This window comes from Cynara cardunculus (genome assembly GCF_001531365.2).
Source record: "Cynara cardunculus var. scolymus isolate 2C chromosome LG 8, CcrdV1, whole genome shotgun sequence".
Taxonomy (NCBI): Eukaryota; Viridiplantae; Streptophyta; class Magnoliopsida; order Asterales; family Asteraceae; genus Cynara; species Cynara cardunculus.
Window position 1 is genome coordinate 24,697,670 of NC_037535.1, and position 12,395 is coordinate 24,710,064.

A 12,395-nucleotide genomic window follows, 5' to 3' on the forward strand; every position below is an offset into this window, starting at 1 on the left:
CCGAAGCCACCCGGCTGCTCTTACGACCGAGAAGTATGGTTTAAGCAAGAAAGAACTCTTGAAAGCCTGTACCGATCGAGAAATATTGCTCATGAGGAGAAATTCGTTCGTTTACATCTTCAAATTGTCTCAAGTGAGTGTTAATAGAACTAAAGTTTATAGAGTCGGTTTAAACAAGAACGACGACCAAATAAGAGAACATAAAAATGGCCAAATCATATGTGATTTTACACTAAAATATCACGTCTAACTTCGTCTTAACATCATATTGTAACACTGTTGTAGAAAGCACGTAAAAGTTGGTCGGTTCTAAAAATATTCTATTAGGACGCCCAACGATGGCCGCACTATAACAAAACTGGGTTTATATGACCACATCAATTTCTGTCGTAGTGTTTGTTGCTTAGCTCTAATCACGATTATTCTCGTTACAGCTGCTTATCATGTCGTTGGTCACCATGACCGTGTTTCTAAGAAGCGAGATGAGTAGGGATACTCTTGAGGATGGAGGGATATATATCGGAGCTCTATACCTCGGTGTCGTTATGATCATGTTTAACGGGATGTCCGAGATTTCAATGACGATTGCAAAGCTTCCGGTATTCTACAAGCAACGAGACTTCTTGTTTTATCCTTCGTGGGCGTATGCTCTTCCATCGTGGATCGTCAAGATTCCCGTTTCGTTTGCTGAATCTGCCCTTTGGACGATTCTCACTTACTACGTTGTAGGATTTGAACCCAACGTATCGAGGTAAATAGTGTTTTTAATAGTCACTACAACGAAATCGGTTATATGAGACGTCAAATATGTCTAAATATTCTAATAGACAGGACTTAGGTTTATAAGACCAAACAATTATGCATTTTATGTACTTCTAATAGATCACTTTACAGGACTTAAGTTTACAGGACCAAACACTTGTGTGCCATATCTAATGGTTTTGTGTCATTGTTTCTTACGAAATCTCGACCGTTTTGCAGATTCTTTCGACATTACTTTTTACTCCTCGTTGTTAATCAAATGTCTTCCGCTTTGTTTCGATTCATTGGGGCAATGGGTAGGAACATGATCGTCGCAAACTCATTTGGTTCATTCGCGCTTCTTTTAGTCTTTGTGTTGGGTGGTTTTGTTCTATCGAGAGGTATTATAGCTTACTACATTAAGAACCGATACAAATCAAATCTTTCTCGTTCTAGCTAATCGATAAGAGCGTTTTCCTTGTTACAGACGATGTAAAAAAATGGTGGTTATGGGGATATTGGTCATCTCCGATGATGTACGCTATGAATGGGATCATGGTTAATGAATTTCTCGGGCCTCGGTGGAAAAAGGCAACTTACGTTACGTTAAATGCATTCTATGTGCTTTTGTTTTCATCGATCCGTTAAGATATTTTTTTCTTCAAATGCTTTCAGCTTGAAGACGGTATGGCAATAGGAAAAACGATAATCACTTCTCGAGGATTCTTCGCAGAAGATTACTGGTATTGGATTGCAATCGTGGCGACGTTCGGGTTTATCTTTCTCTACAACTTCTGTTTTGGTTTGTCTCTCGCTATTCTCGACCGTGAGTATCTCTCTACGCTTTAATTTTTGGTACGTACAGGAATCACTATAAGAAAATCGGTTTTATAGGACGCTAAATATGTCTAAATATAATAATCACACCAACAAGTTATAATTCGGGTTTATAGAACGCCCAATTTTTCTTAGCGTCCTAATCAACCGCTTTGTAAGACTTAATTTATAAGACCAAAAACTAACGCGTTGTAATAAGTTTATAGGACGCACGTCTTAACAAGTTTTTAAAGACACTTTTAATATAAAGTGTCACATTAGCAATTTTATAGGCCAATATTTGAAAACGTGTCCTGTAAAAACAAGTGTCTTATAAAAAAGATGGGTTTATAAAAATACTTTCTCAAAAGTGTTGTATACAATTGCTAATATGACATTTTGTATTACAAGTGTCCTAAAAAACTTGTTAAAATGCCCAAAGATGTCTTATAAACTTATTATAATGTCTTTAGATAGCAATGTTTTATTTTTTATTTTTATAAATTAAGTCTTATAAAACAGTCTATTAGGACGCTTAAAAATTGGTGGCGTCTTATGAATCCAATTTTGTTGTAGTGAACAGACTCCTTGGGCCCACACATTTGTTTCGTTCTATAAATCAGTCTATTAAGACATTTATACATATTTAACGTTCTATAAAGCCAATTTCGTTCTAGTGAATGTTGTTATACGTAGTGGCGATTCGGTAACGTTTATTGTGAACTTCTATAGCTATCGGGAAATCCCGATCAACTGTATCAACACAGAACGAGAGTGACACGGGAGCCACCGAGTTATCACCTACGGCAGGATCTGCCGATGGGAGCAACGGAACCAAGAAGAAAGGAATGATTCTTCCTTTCGAACCACATTCCATTACATTCAACGATGTCAAATACTCGGTCGATATGCCGCAGGTAAACATCTAAAGATTTCTTGATTATAAGCCAAAGTTATTATAGTAGCAAACGATTGAGATCCAAAGAGTGTTTTTTTGGATAAACGAGACGGAATCCTTTGGAAAAATTTTATTCGATCCGAAAAGCGAGCGTTATGATGTTTGTTGTAGGAAATGAAAGAACAAGGGGTGAACGAAGATAGATTGTTGCTACTTAAGAGCGTGAGCGGTGCTTTTCGACCTGGGGTTCTAACCGCACTAATGGGGGTGAGCGGTGCGGGCAAAACTACTCTGATGGACGTGTTAGCAGGTCGGAAAACGGGTGGCTATATAGAGGGCGATATCAGGATCTCGGGGTATCCGAAGAAACAAGAAACCTTCGCTCGGATTTCTGGTTATTGTGAGCAAAACGACATCCACTCGCCTCATGTGACGGTTTATGAGTCTTTGCTCTACTCGGCTTGGCTAAGGTTGTCAACAGATGAAGGAACCCGAAAGGTTAGTGCGGGGTTGTCTGGTTGATTTTCTATTAAGTCCTGTATGGATAAAAGTTGTCTGTATGGATTAATTTGTCTGTATAGAAAGAGAAGATTTTTATGTGGGAGAGTTTTTATAGATGGAAGAACCTTATTCTTTAATTGGGAACAACATATTGTAAAAACTTGGCTTTCTGCACAAACTCATCTTTTTATAGAATATTTGTGTTTATAGGATGTTTTTTTCAAACAGTGTCCTATAAAATGACTAATAGGACACTTTATTTTAAAAACGTCTTAAAAAACTTGTTAAAACACATAAAAACACCATATAGACTTATTGTAGCACTTTTAGATAGAACGCTTTATAGTTTGGTCATATAAACTTAAGTCCTATAAGTTATGTATTAGGGCGTTTTTTCGTTGTAGCATCTATTAAGACATTTAGACATTTTTGGCGTCTTTTAAAGCTGATTTTGTTACAATGAACATACGTTTTTCGCATTCGATGGAGGAATGGCCAGGGTAACGAGATTTGGATGTTATCTGCAGATGTTTGTCGAGGAGGTGATGGAACTTGTCGAGTTGAACCTGTTGAGGACTGCACTAGTCGGGTTGCCCGGTATCAATGGGCTATCAACCGAACAAAGAAAGCGGTTAACCATAGCGGTCGAGCTTGTGGCCAATCCGTCTATAATATTTATGGACGAACCAACCTCAGGACTAGACGCTAGAGCCGCTGCTATCGTGATGAGAACCGTTAGGAACACGGTGGACACCGGAAGAACCGTTGTGTGCACCATTCATCAACCTAGCATCGATATATTTGAAGCTTTCGATGAGGTACGTTCGTTAAATTCACTACAACCGGTTCGTATATATACCGTTTATACAACAAGCTTATCTCCCAATGCAGCTATTCTTGTTGAAAAGAGGAGGACAAGAAATATATGTTGGACCCGTAGGTCGCCATTCCTGTGATCTCATAAAATATTTCGAGGTAAGACGTTTAACCGAGTGTACGAAGATGATAAATTGGTATGCGACTAAAACCCGACTGTTTTTGTGAACCAGGATATCAATGGCGTAAGTAAGGTTAAAGACGGACATAACCCCGCGACATGGATGTTGGAAGTCAGTACTTCATCTCAAGAAGTGGCTCTCGGAGTCGATTTCTCGGAAATCTACAGGAATTCCGAGCTTTTTAGGTGAGTACTTCGATTTGAAAAACGTCCTATTAACCTTTCATAACTATGACACGTTACGTAAAAAGGTTAATAGGACGACTTTACCTGTTTGGGGTATATCATGTTGCCCAACTTCGTCGATAGAATTTGTTAGGTCGTTTAATTTCGTTCTAACAAGTTATTGTAATCTTTTTAGATACACTACAACAAAATTATGTTTATAAGACGCCACCAATTTTTAAGCGTTTTTAACTCCTAATAGACTGTTTTATAAGACTTAATTTATAGGACCAAAAAATAAAACGTCATATCTAAATACTTGTAATAAGTTTACAGTACGCTTTTAGACGTCTTAACAAGTTTTTTATGACACTTTTAATACAAAGCGTCGCATTAACTATTTATAGGACAATTTTAAGAAAGTGTCCTGTAAACCCATCTTTTTATACGACATTTGTTTTCATAAGACATTTTTTCAAATAGTATCATATAAAATAGCCAATACGATGTTTTTTTTATAAAAATGTCATGAAAACTTGTTAAGACGTCCAAAAACGCTCTATAGATTTATCATAATGTCTTTAGATATGATGCTTTATTTTTTGGTCATATAAATTAAGTCTTATAAAGCAGTTATTAGATCGCTTAGAAATTTTTGACGTCCTATAAACCCAATTTTATCGTAGTGAGTGTTACAAAAGCGCACTTTGATCTCTTCTAATGATGAAAACCGATGTATTATCACAGGAGAAACAAGGCCCTTATCGTGGAACTAAGCGTACCAGGTCCCGGTACGAAAGATCTCTACTTCCCAACTCAGTACTCCCAACCTTTCGTCGTCCAGTGTCTCGCTTGTCTATGGAAACAACGATGGTCCTACTGGCGGAACCCTCCTTACACCGCCGTTCGTTTTGCTTTCACCACTTTTATCGGCATCATGTTTGGTACTATGTTTTGGGATCTCGGTGGAAAGCGGTAAAAATTCCGAACTGAGACACTAATCGATCATTGCTTTGTTGGATCGTTGATACAGCGGTTCGATACTTTTTTCTTCGTGTACTATGCATTTCAGGAAAACACAACAAGAACTAATGAACGCAATGGGTTCTATTTATGCCGCGGCTCTCTTCCTTGGAGTCCAAAACGCATCAACGGTGCAGCCGGTCATAGACGTTGAGCGCACTGTCTTTTACAGAGAACGAGCTGCCGGAATGTATTCCGCTTTACCATACGCCATGGCTCAGGTGACTATATGAACATGTCTTTTTGTAACGGTATGCATCCGCGCCAGCTTGCGAGCACCTCGACAACAACAAAATTGGCTTGAAGTTAACAACTAGAACTACAACAAAATCGGCTTTATAGGACGTCTAGATTGTCTAAGCGTCCTAATAGAATATTTTATAGAACTTCGATTTATAGGACCAAACAATATAAAGCATCCCATCGAAAAATGTTACAATAGGTTTATAAGATATTTTTAGGCGTTTTAACAAGTTTTTTTTAGGACACTTCTAATATAAAATAAAGTGTCTTATTAACTATTTTATAGGAATTGTTGAGATGTGTCATATAAACTCATCTTTTTATGAGACACTTGTGTTTATAAGACACTTTTTCAAATAGTCTTGTATAAAAAGTTAATACAACTATTTATTTTAAAGCGTTCTAAAAAACTTATTAAAACGCATAAAAGCATGATATAAACATATTGTAACACTTTTAGATATAATATTTTTTGATTTGGTCCTATAAATTTAAGTCCTATAAAATATTTTTTCAGGACGCTTCTACATTTTAGGCGTCCTATTAAATCAATTTTGTTGTAGTGTAGAAAAACCCTCCCGTGGTTCTGAGGGTACTTGAAAGGTTGAGTTTTTGTGAGACCGACATGTTTTCACGAGACCTGTGAAACCAACTGTCACAAAAACATATTGAATTTACACAGCAAAAACATTGTGAAGGTACAAAAACAAACTTTCATAGTGTTTTTGCTGTAAAGGTACATGGCTTTTTGTACCTTCACGGTGTTCTGTTACGTTATTTTTTGATCTCATGAAAATAGGTTGGTCTCACATGATCTCATGTCTATATAGACCTCTGGGGCAAGTCCAAGGTCTTACCAGTTAAGCTACCCTTCAAGGTCAACTTCTTTTCCGGTTTGAGACTCTACTTTCATGTTTGATTTACGCAGGTTCTTGTGGAGATACCTTACATTTTTGCGCAAACTATGGTTTACTGTCTCATAGTATACGCCATGATCGGGTTCGAATGGACCGCCGCTAAATTCTTTTGGTACACCTTCTTCCAATTCTGTTGTTTACTCTACATGACGTTCTATGGCATGATGACCGTCGCCATCACCCCCAACGTCAACGTTGCGCTCATTGTCGCAGCTGCATTTTACGGATTCTTCAATCTGTTCTCCGGATTCATCATCCCACGACCCGTAAGTTTCTTAACTCTCTCGGTCCATGTTAGATTCGGCTAGATTTGGACCTATTTTCTTCGGTATATGTTGGATACTAATGGGGTTCCACATCTTCTAACATGGTACCGGAGTCGATTAATGCGCATCTATGGAGCGTATTAGAGTTCCACATCAGCTAGACTTGACCTATTTTATTCGATATAAGTTGGAACCCCCTTCTCTTCTTTAGTGCTTTTTGATGAGTAAAGTGATGAGGTTCCACATTTTTTAACATGATATCAGAGCCAATTAATATCCGTCTAGACTCTGTTGGATGGGGTGGGTCCCACATTGGCTATGATCTACTTTCTTTGATGCTTGTTGCAACCCCTTCTCTCCTTTAGTGCTTTCTAAAAGGAGTAAACAGATGGGGTTGCAAGTTTTCAGATGGTATCAGAGGCAATTAATATTCCTCTAGCCTTAGTTGGATGGGCTAGTTCTAGAGGTGGACCTAGAATTTTTTTTAAATGGTGGCACCATTTGACTATAAAAAAAAAGATATGAGTATTTTTCATAAAATCATCATTGTTCTGTTGATTAGTTATTTGTTTTTCATATGTAAGGTCTTGGGTTCAATCTCATAATGCAAATTTTTCAGAAACATAATAAATCTGAAATTAAAGGCTAAAAACTAAGAAAATGTCACAGACGAGATTCAAACCTGCATCTAGAAAAGTCATGCAAACTAATTCTACCAAGGGAAACTTGTGTCATACATCATTGTAGTTTCAAAATATATATGGTTGCACACAACAAAATGATGCGGTAACACCTTTCACGACCGTATAATTTTTTACACTACAACGGACGAACGAAGCAGTGGCCATGACACCATATCCAGTGGAGTGGTTCCACTCCTGGCTGGGTCCCACATCCACATCGTCTAGGATCTATTTTCTTCCATATGTGTTAAAACCCCTTCTCTACTTAACGTTTTCTTTTTCTTTTTGGAGAGTAAACTGATAGGGTTTCATGTATTTTAACATGGTATCAGAGCCACAAATCCCTTATTCTTGATCCCTAATCTTGGATGTTCACAGAGAATTCCAGTGTGGTGGAGATGGTACTTCTGGTGTAATCCAATTGCATGGACCATCTACGGCATGGTCGTGTCGCAATTTGGCGACTATGACGATGACCTACTGACCAACGGCGAGACCGTGAAAGCGTATCTGGATCGATACTTTGGCTACAAACATGATTTTCTCGGTGCAATCGCGGGAGTCCACATCGGGTTAGTTCTGTTTTTCGGGTTTGTATTTGCTTACTGCATCAAATCCTTCAATTTCCAAAAGAGATGAGACCAAACCCACATGTTTTAAACATCAAATTGTGTTAAAAGATTCTTATAACATCCCAAATTGATGAAAAAAATTTGGTATGGATTTGCAAAACTAGTTATTGTGAGCTTTATATGTAATTTGTGTAATTCATTGTTAAAAAAATACAGTTTTAGTCCTTATTTGTTTTTCATAAAAAAACTGTTATTAGCTTCTTATGTCTGATTTGTTAAGAGGCAAGACCATCTAGACTATTTGTTTTTCTAATTTTTTAGAGGCACTTATGTCTTATTTTCCTCTTATTTGATAAGAGGTAAACCAACTTCTGATTTGCCTCTTATTGTTCTTCAAATCCTCAACAACGACGTTTTGTCAATCGATTAACATTAATCGATCATTTCTCTCAATTGATCCTTACCAAATCAATCCTCATCTCTCTTAATTAATGTATTTTAATAGGATGTAAACGTGTTAAACACCGTCAATGACATATTTTCGTGTAAATAAATGTTAATTATATAATTTAGATGTAAATTTCATAATGATAATGAATAAATATGTGAAATTGTATAAATTTATCTATAAATTCAACACTATAATTTTTAAGTGGATAAAGTAAATCAGTTTACAAAAACAAACAGTCTTATTGATTCAGATTTCAGACTTTAACACCACCTCTTATAAATCAGAAGTGAAATAAGACTTCAAACTTCAGTACCTTTTAAAAAACAAACGCCACCTATAATAAGGTATTTTTTTTAATGCATAATATTTTTAAATTCAAGTTACATCTATTAATTATTGTATAGAATTTGAATTTGATTAGAGTTTGAGTTAGAGATGGCCAAAATGCCCCAGCCCTGCGTAGGACCGGGACTGGTTATGGGACCAATAGGGTCAGTCACGAGTTTCTGCTAGAAACACGGACCGACTCGGTCTAAGACCGGTACCGGTTACACACAAGGCCCAATTTTTGAAATTCTAGCCGTTTTATAGTCGTGGTCATATGGCCTCGTTTTTTTTTTTGGGTCTTTTTAACCCGTTTTTGTTCTTTTCAACCCCTCTATATCGTATATAAGTCATATGGTTTATGGGAAAAGATATCAAACTCATAAACGAGTATTTTTTTGTCCCTTTTAACCCGTCTACGCTATTTTTTCCCCTTTTAACCCGTATACACTTTTTTTTATTAACCTGGATATCCAACCCGCTATGCGAGCCGACTAATCCTAAGGCGACCACCTGCTTTGCAGATAGCCCGAAGTCGCCGCATTTGAACCTCCGTGGCCACATGGATATTTTTATTTATCCTTGGATTTGAACATGGGACCTCCTAGTACTTTTGACCTTTGGAGCCAAGCCCAAACCAATCAGACACCACCCTTGTGGTTCTGTATACACTTTTTGAGTAGATCAAAAGACGACAAATCGATGGATTGAATTAAGGATTTTTTCGGTCTCAGTGAAGACGTATCGACCATCGATCTTGCCATAAATGAAGCATGTTAGAGTTGTGGACCTCGGTTGAGTTTCTTGTAACGTGGGAAAATAGAAGTGCACTGTGAAAAATGTGGTCGGCTTAGAGTGGAGCGAAATTTCACGTTGAAACGACACAAGGAAAAATAGCTGCCCAGTTAAAGAAACTACGAATTTGACCCAATCACAAACTGAAAAAAGTAATAGAATGACTTGGATTTATGATGTCGGTTTAAGTTGAAATATGGACACGAAAACGATGATCCAACAAGAGTTGTCATTCAGCCACTTTTTGTAACTCAATAGATACGAGGAGGATCCATACGTCACTTCCATCTCGTACCAAATGGTAGGTCATTCTACCTAAAAAAGATATGCATTTAAAGCATAAATCTTACGCCTTGAAATGCAAGAGTTGTTTCTAAACCACATGTCCCCGTAGACTTGAGACGTTTGGAGCGGTCCAAAAAATGTTCAATTGTGGCCACTATAATTCGGGATTTAGTAAATGGTTGTTTGGTTGGTTTTCCATTAAGTCATGTATGTATAATACTCTTTGTGTAGATTGAAAAGGTTTTTACATAAATAGGAGTGTGTTTTTTAATTGGGAGGGGTAAGTTTAGGAAGAAAAAAAACTTCGCTTTCTACATAAAGCTCCTCCTAGAAGCTTATTCAATAAGTCATTTTTTATATTATTAAGCTACTCTCATATAGTCATTTATAGTTGACTGAGTAAGTTGAGTCTTGTTAAACTGCTAACAAATAGGCTATAACTGTCATATAGGTGGTCTTATAGCTTCAAAATCAATTTTTTTTTGGTGAGGTCACAAAAAAGAGAGTATATTTAGGGTTAAGTTCGTATGAGAAAGAGAGTTAAGTTGAGAAACGTAGAAAGATATCTCGATTCTTGGATGCACATTAGAGTGAGATGCACTAGATCAGTTCCCGTATCAAGCGTGATTCATGGATGAGTTTGAGATTAAAGGTGATCAAGGGTCCAGATCCTTTCTTACGTTTCTCACCTTAACTCTCGTTTTCGTATGAGCCTTCTCAATCATACAGACAGATTAATATAAGGGAAATTGACTCAAATGACCCTATTTCATAACCAAATTAACCTCCTAACCATGCTCATGTGACGAGTGATGTGGTATCCAACTCAGTATTATTTGTTCACTTGGTTAGTGACATGAATTTTTTTAATCTAAAATTAGTCTTCAACCGGTTACCCGAATATTTAAATGTTTAAAACTTTACATCTTAGATACCAAAATGGAAGTTCTAAAAGTATGTTACTCAAAATAAGAATCAAGTTAAAGTACATTATTTTTTCATGTAATTTTCCCTTAAAAATATATAATTTTGTTCAAATATCTAAAAAAAAACATTGTTTTTATCTGTAAGTTTATTAATAAAATTTCTACTTTATATTTTCAAGCTATGTTATAAAACTAATTATATAACAAATTGAGTATATCACGAGCTTTTCGAGTTGAGTATTGGGTAGCTCGACTCAACTCATTAGTATGTCGGATCGAGTTCGAGTCAAGTGTTGACTGAATCGATCTCAAGTAGCTCGTGAGTTGTCTCGTCTCATTTATACCTCGTAGTTCCCGTATCCATCGCGATACTTTGTAGTGTGATATTTATGTACTTTTCCTTCTTTAATTACGTTGCTACATCTTCCATTGCAAGTCTCCGTCTTTCGTTTCTATCGTTGTAGGTCCATCTGTTATGACTACTAATGCATCACATATTTAATGAACATCGTTGTACTTCGTATGTCATCGTCGCATCAAAAAAACAGATTGTCTAAGGGGTTGTTTACCAAACGTTTTTCGGGTAAGCGTTTACCCGATAAGAGTTATCACCCTCACTCACCTTACCAAGTAAGATTCTCAACCATCAAAATAGCATAGTAAAATTGTTGATAAGCATCTCTTACCTGGTAAACACTAATCGGGTAAGAATTACTGCCTTCCTTGTCATGCTCACCCCGTAGAGTAAGGGGTTGTTTGTTTACCTATTAATAGTTCCATTAAGAGGCAACCTCTCAATCGTTAAGAGGTGAATCTTGTTTGGTAAAAAAAAATATGCCTCTTAATGGTTCTAAAACCCTCTGAATGATTTTGTATCCTAGATCTCCCTTAACCATTAAGAACCCTAATTTCATTGTACACAATTACCAAACAATTATATTTCATTTTGCACTATTTAAGACGACATTAAAGTCTAATACAACTGTACTGTACTTTGTTTATTTTGTAACCAGAAAAATTTGTCTGACTATATACATTTGATTTGGACACAGTTGAAACGAATCAAAACCATTATGTATAACAACAAGATAACATCGTATCAGTATCGAAACCTACATTGTTAACATCTCTTAATTAAAATTAGGGTAAATTGCATAAAAAATTTAACGTACTTTAACTTGATTTATATATTGGGAAACATACTTTCAAAACTTCTATTTTGGTACCTAAGATGTAAATGTTTAAACATTTAAGTACCCGAATAATCGGTTGAAGACTAATTTTAGATTAAAAAAAATTCATGTCACTAACCACGTCATCAAATAATACTGAGTTGGATACCACATCAGCATGATAACCGCTTAATGCTTCAACTGGTTACCCAGTTTCTTAAATGTTTAAAACTTTACATCTTAGGTACCAAAATATAAATTCTGAAAGTACGTTACTCAAAATAAAAATCAAGTTAAAGTACGTTACATTTTCATGCAATTTAATTATCCTTAAAATTAATTATCGATAATCTTTATTAGTAACAACAAATTTATATGTATCGATTAAAAGTCCAATATGACATCTTAGAATCATTAATTCTACTAAGTTTGGCACATAATTCAGCCCGTAGCCACCCATCCACCCCTCTTATTACTGCTACAATATTCTAGACTCTTCTAGAATATCTCATTTTTATAAGAATCTACTTTTTGTATTTTTTCATCACAATATTTCTGATTTATTAAATTAAAACTTAAATAAAAGTTCAATATAATTTTTCTTATAAAAATCTCTTTTG

General features: G+C 36.0%; 1 protein-coding gene across 1 annotated transcript in view; it reads left to right on the forward strand.

The window, feature by feature from the left end:
• LOC112516358 (pleiotropic drug resistance protein 1-like) overlaps positions 1-7,968 on the forward strand; it is a 14,003-nt gene extending 6,035 nt beyond the window's left edge. The window contains exons 10-23 of the mRNA XM_025123368.1: positions 2-133; positions 435-751; positions 982-1,142; positions 1,229-1,332; positions 1,417-1,567; positions 2,290-2,474; positions 2,627-2,953; positions 3,484-3,774; positions 3,848-3,931; positions 4,006-4,139; positions 4,866-5,093; positions 5,191-5,362; positions 6,313-6,567; positions 7,629-7,968. Coding sequence (XP_024979136.1) covers positions 2-133; positions 435-751; positions 982-1,142; positions 1,229-1,332; positions 1,417-1,567; positions 2,290-2,474; positions 2,627-2,953; positions 3,484-3,774; positions 3,848-3,931; positions 4,006-4,139; positions 4,866-5,093; positions 5,191-5,362; positions 6,313-6,567; positions 7,629-7,889 — 2,802 coding nt within the window. The 3' untranslated portion in view covers positions 7,890-7,968. The remainder of the gene's footprint in view (position 1; positions 134-434; positions 752-981; positions 1,143-1,228; positions 1,333-1,416; positions 1,568-2,289; positions 2,475-2,626; positions 2,954-3,483; positions 3,775-3,847; positions 3,932-4,005; positions 4,140-4,865; positions 5,094-5,190; positions 5,363-6,312; positions 6,568-7,628) is intronic.
• Positions 7,969-12,395: the final 4,427 nt, after the last annotated feature.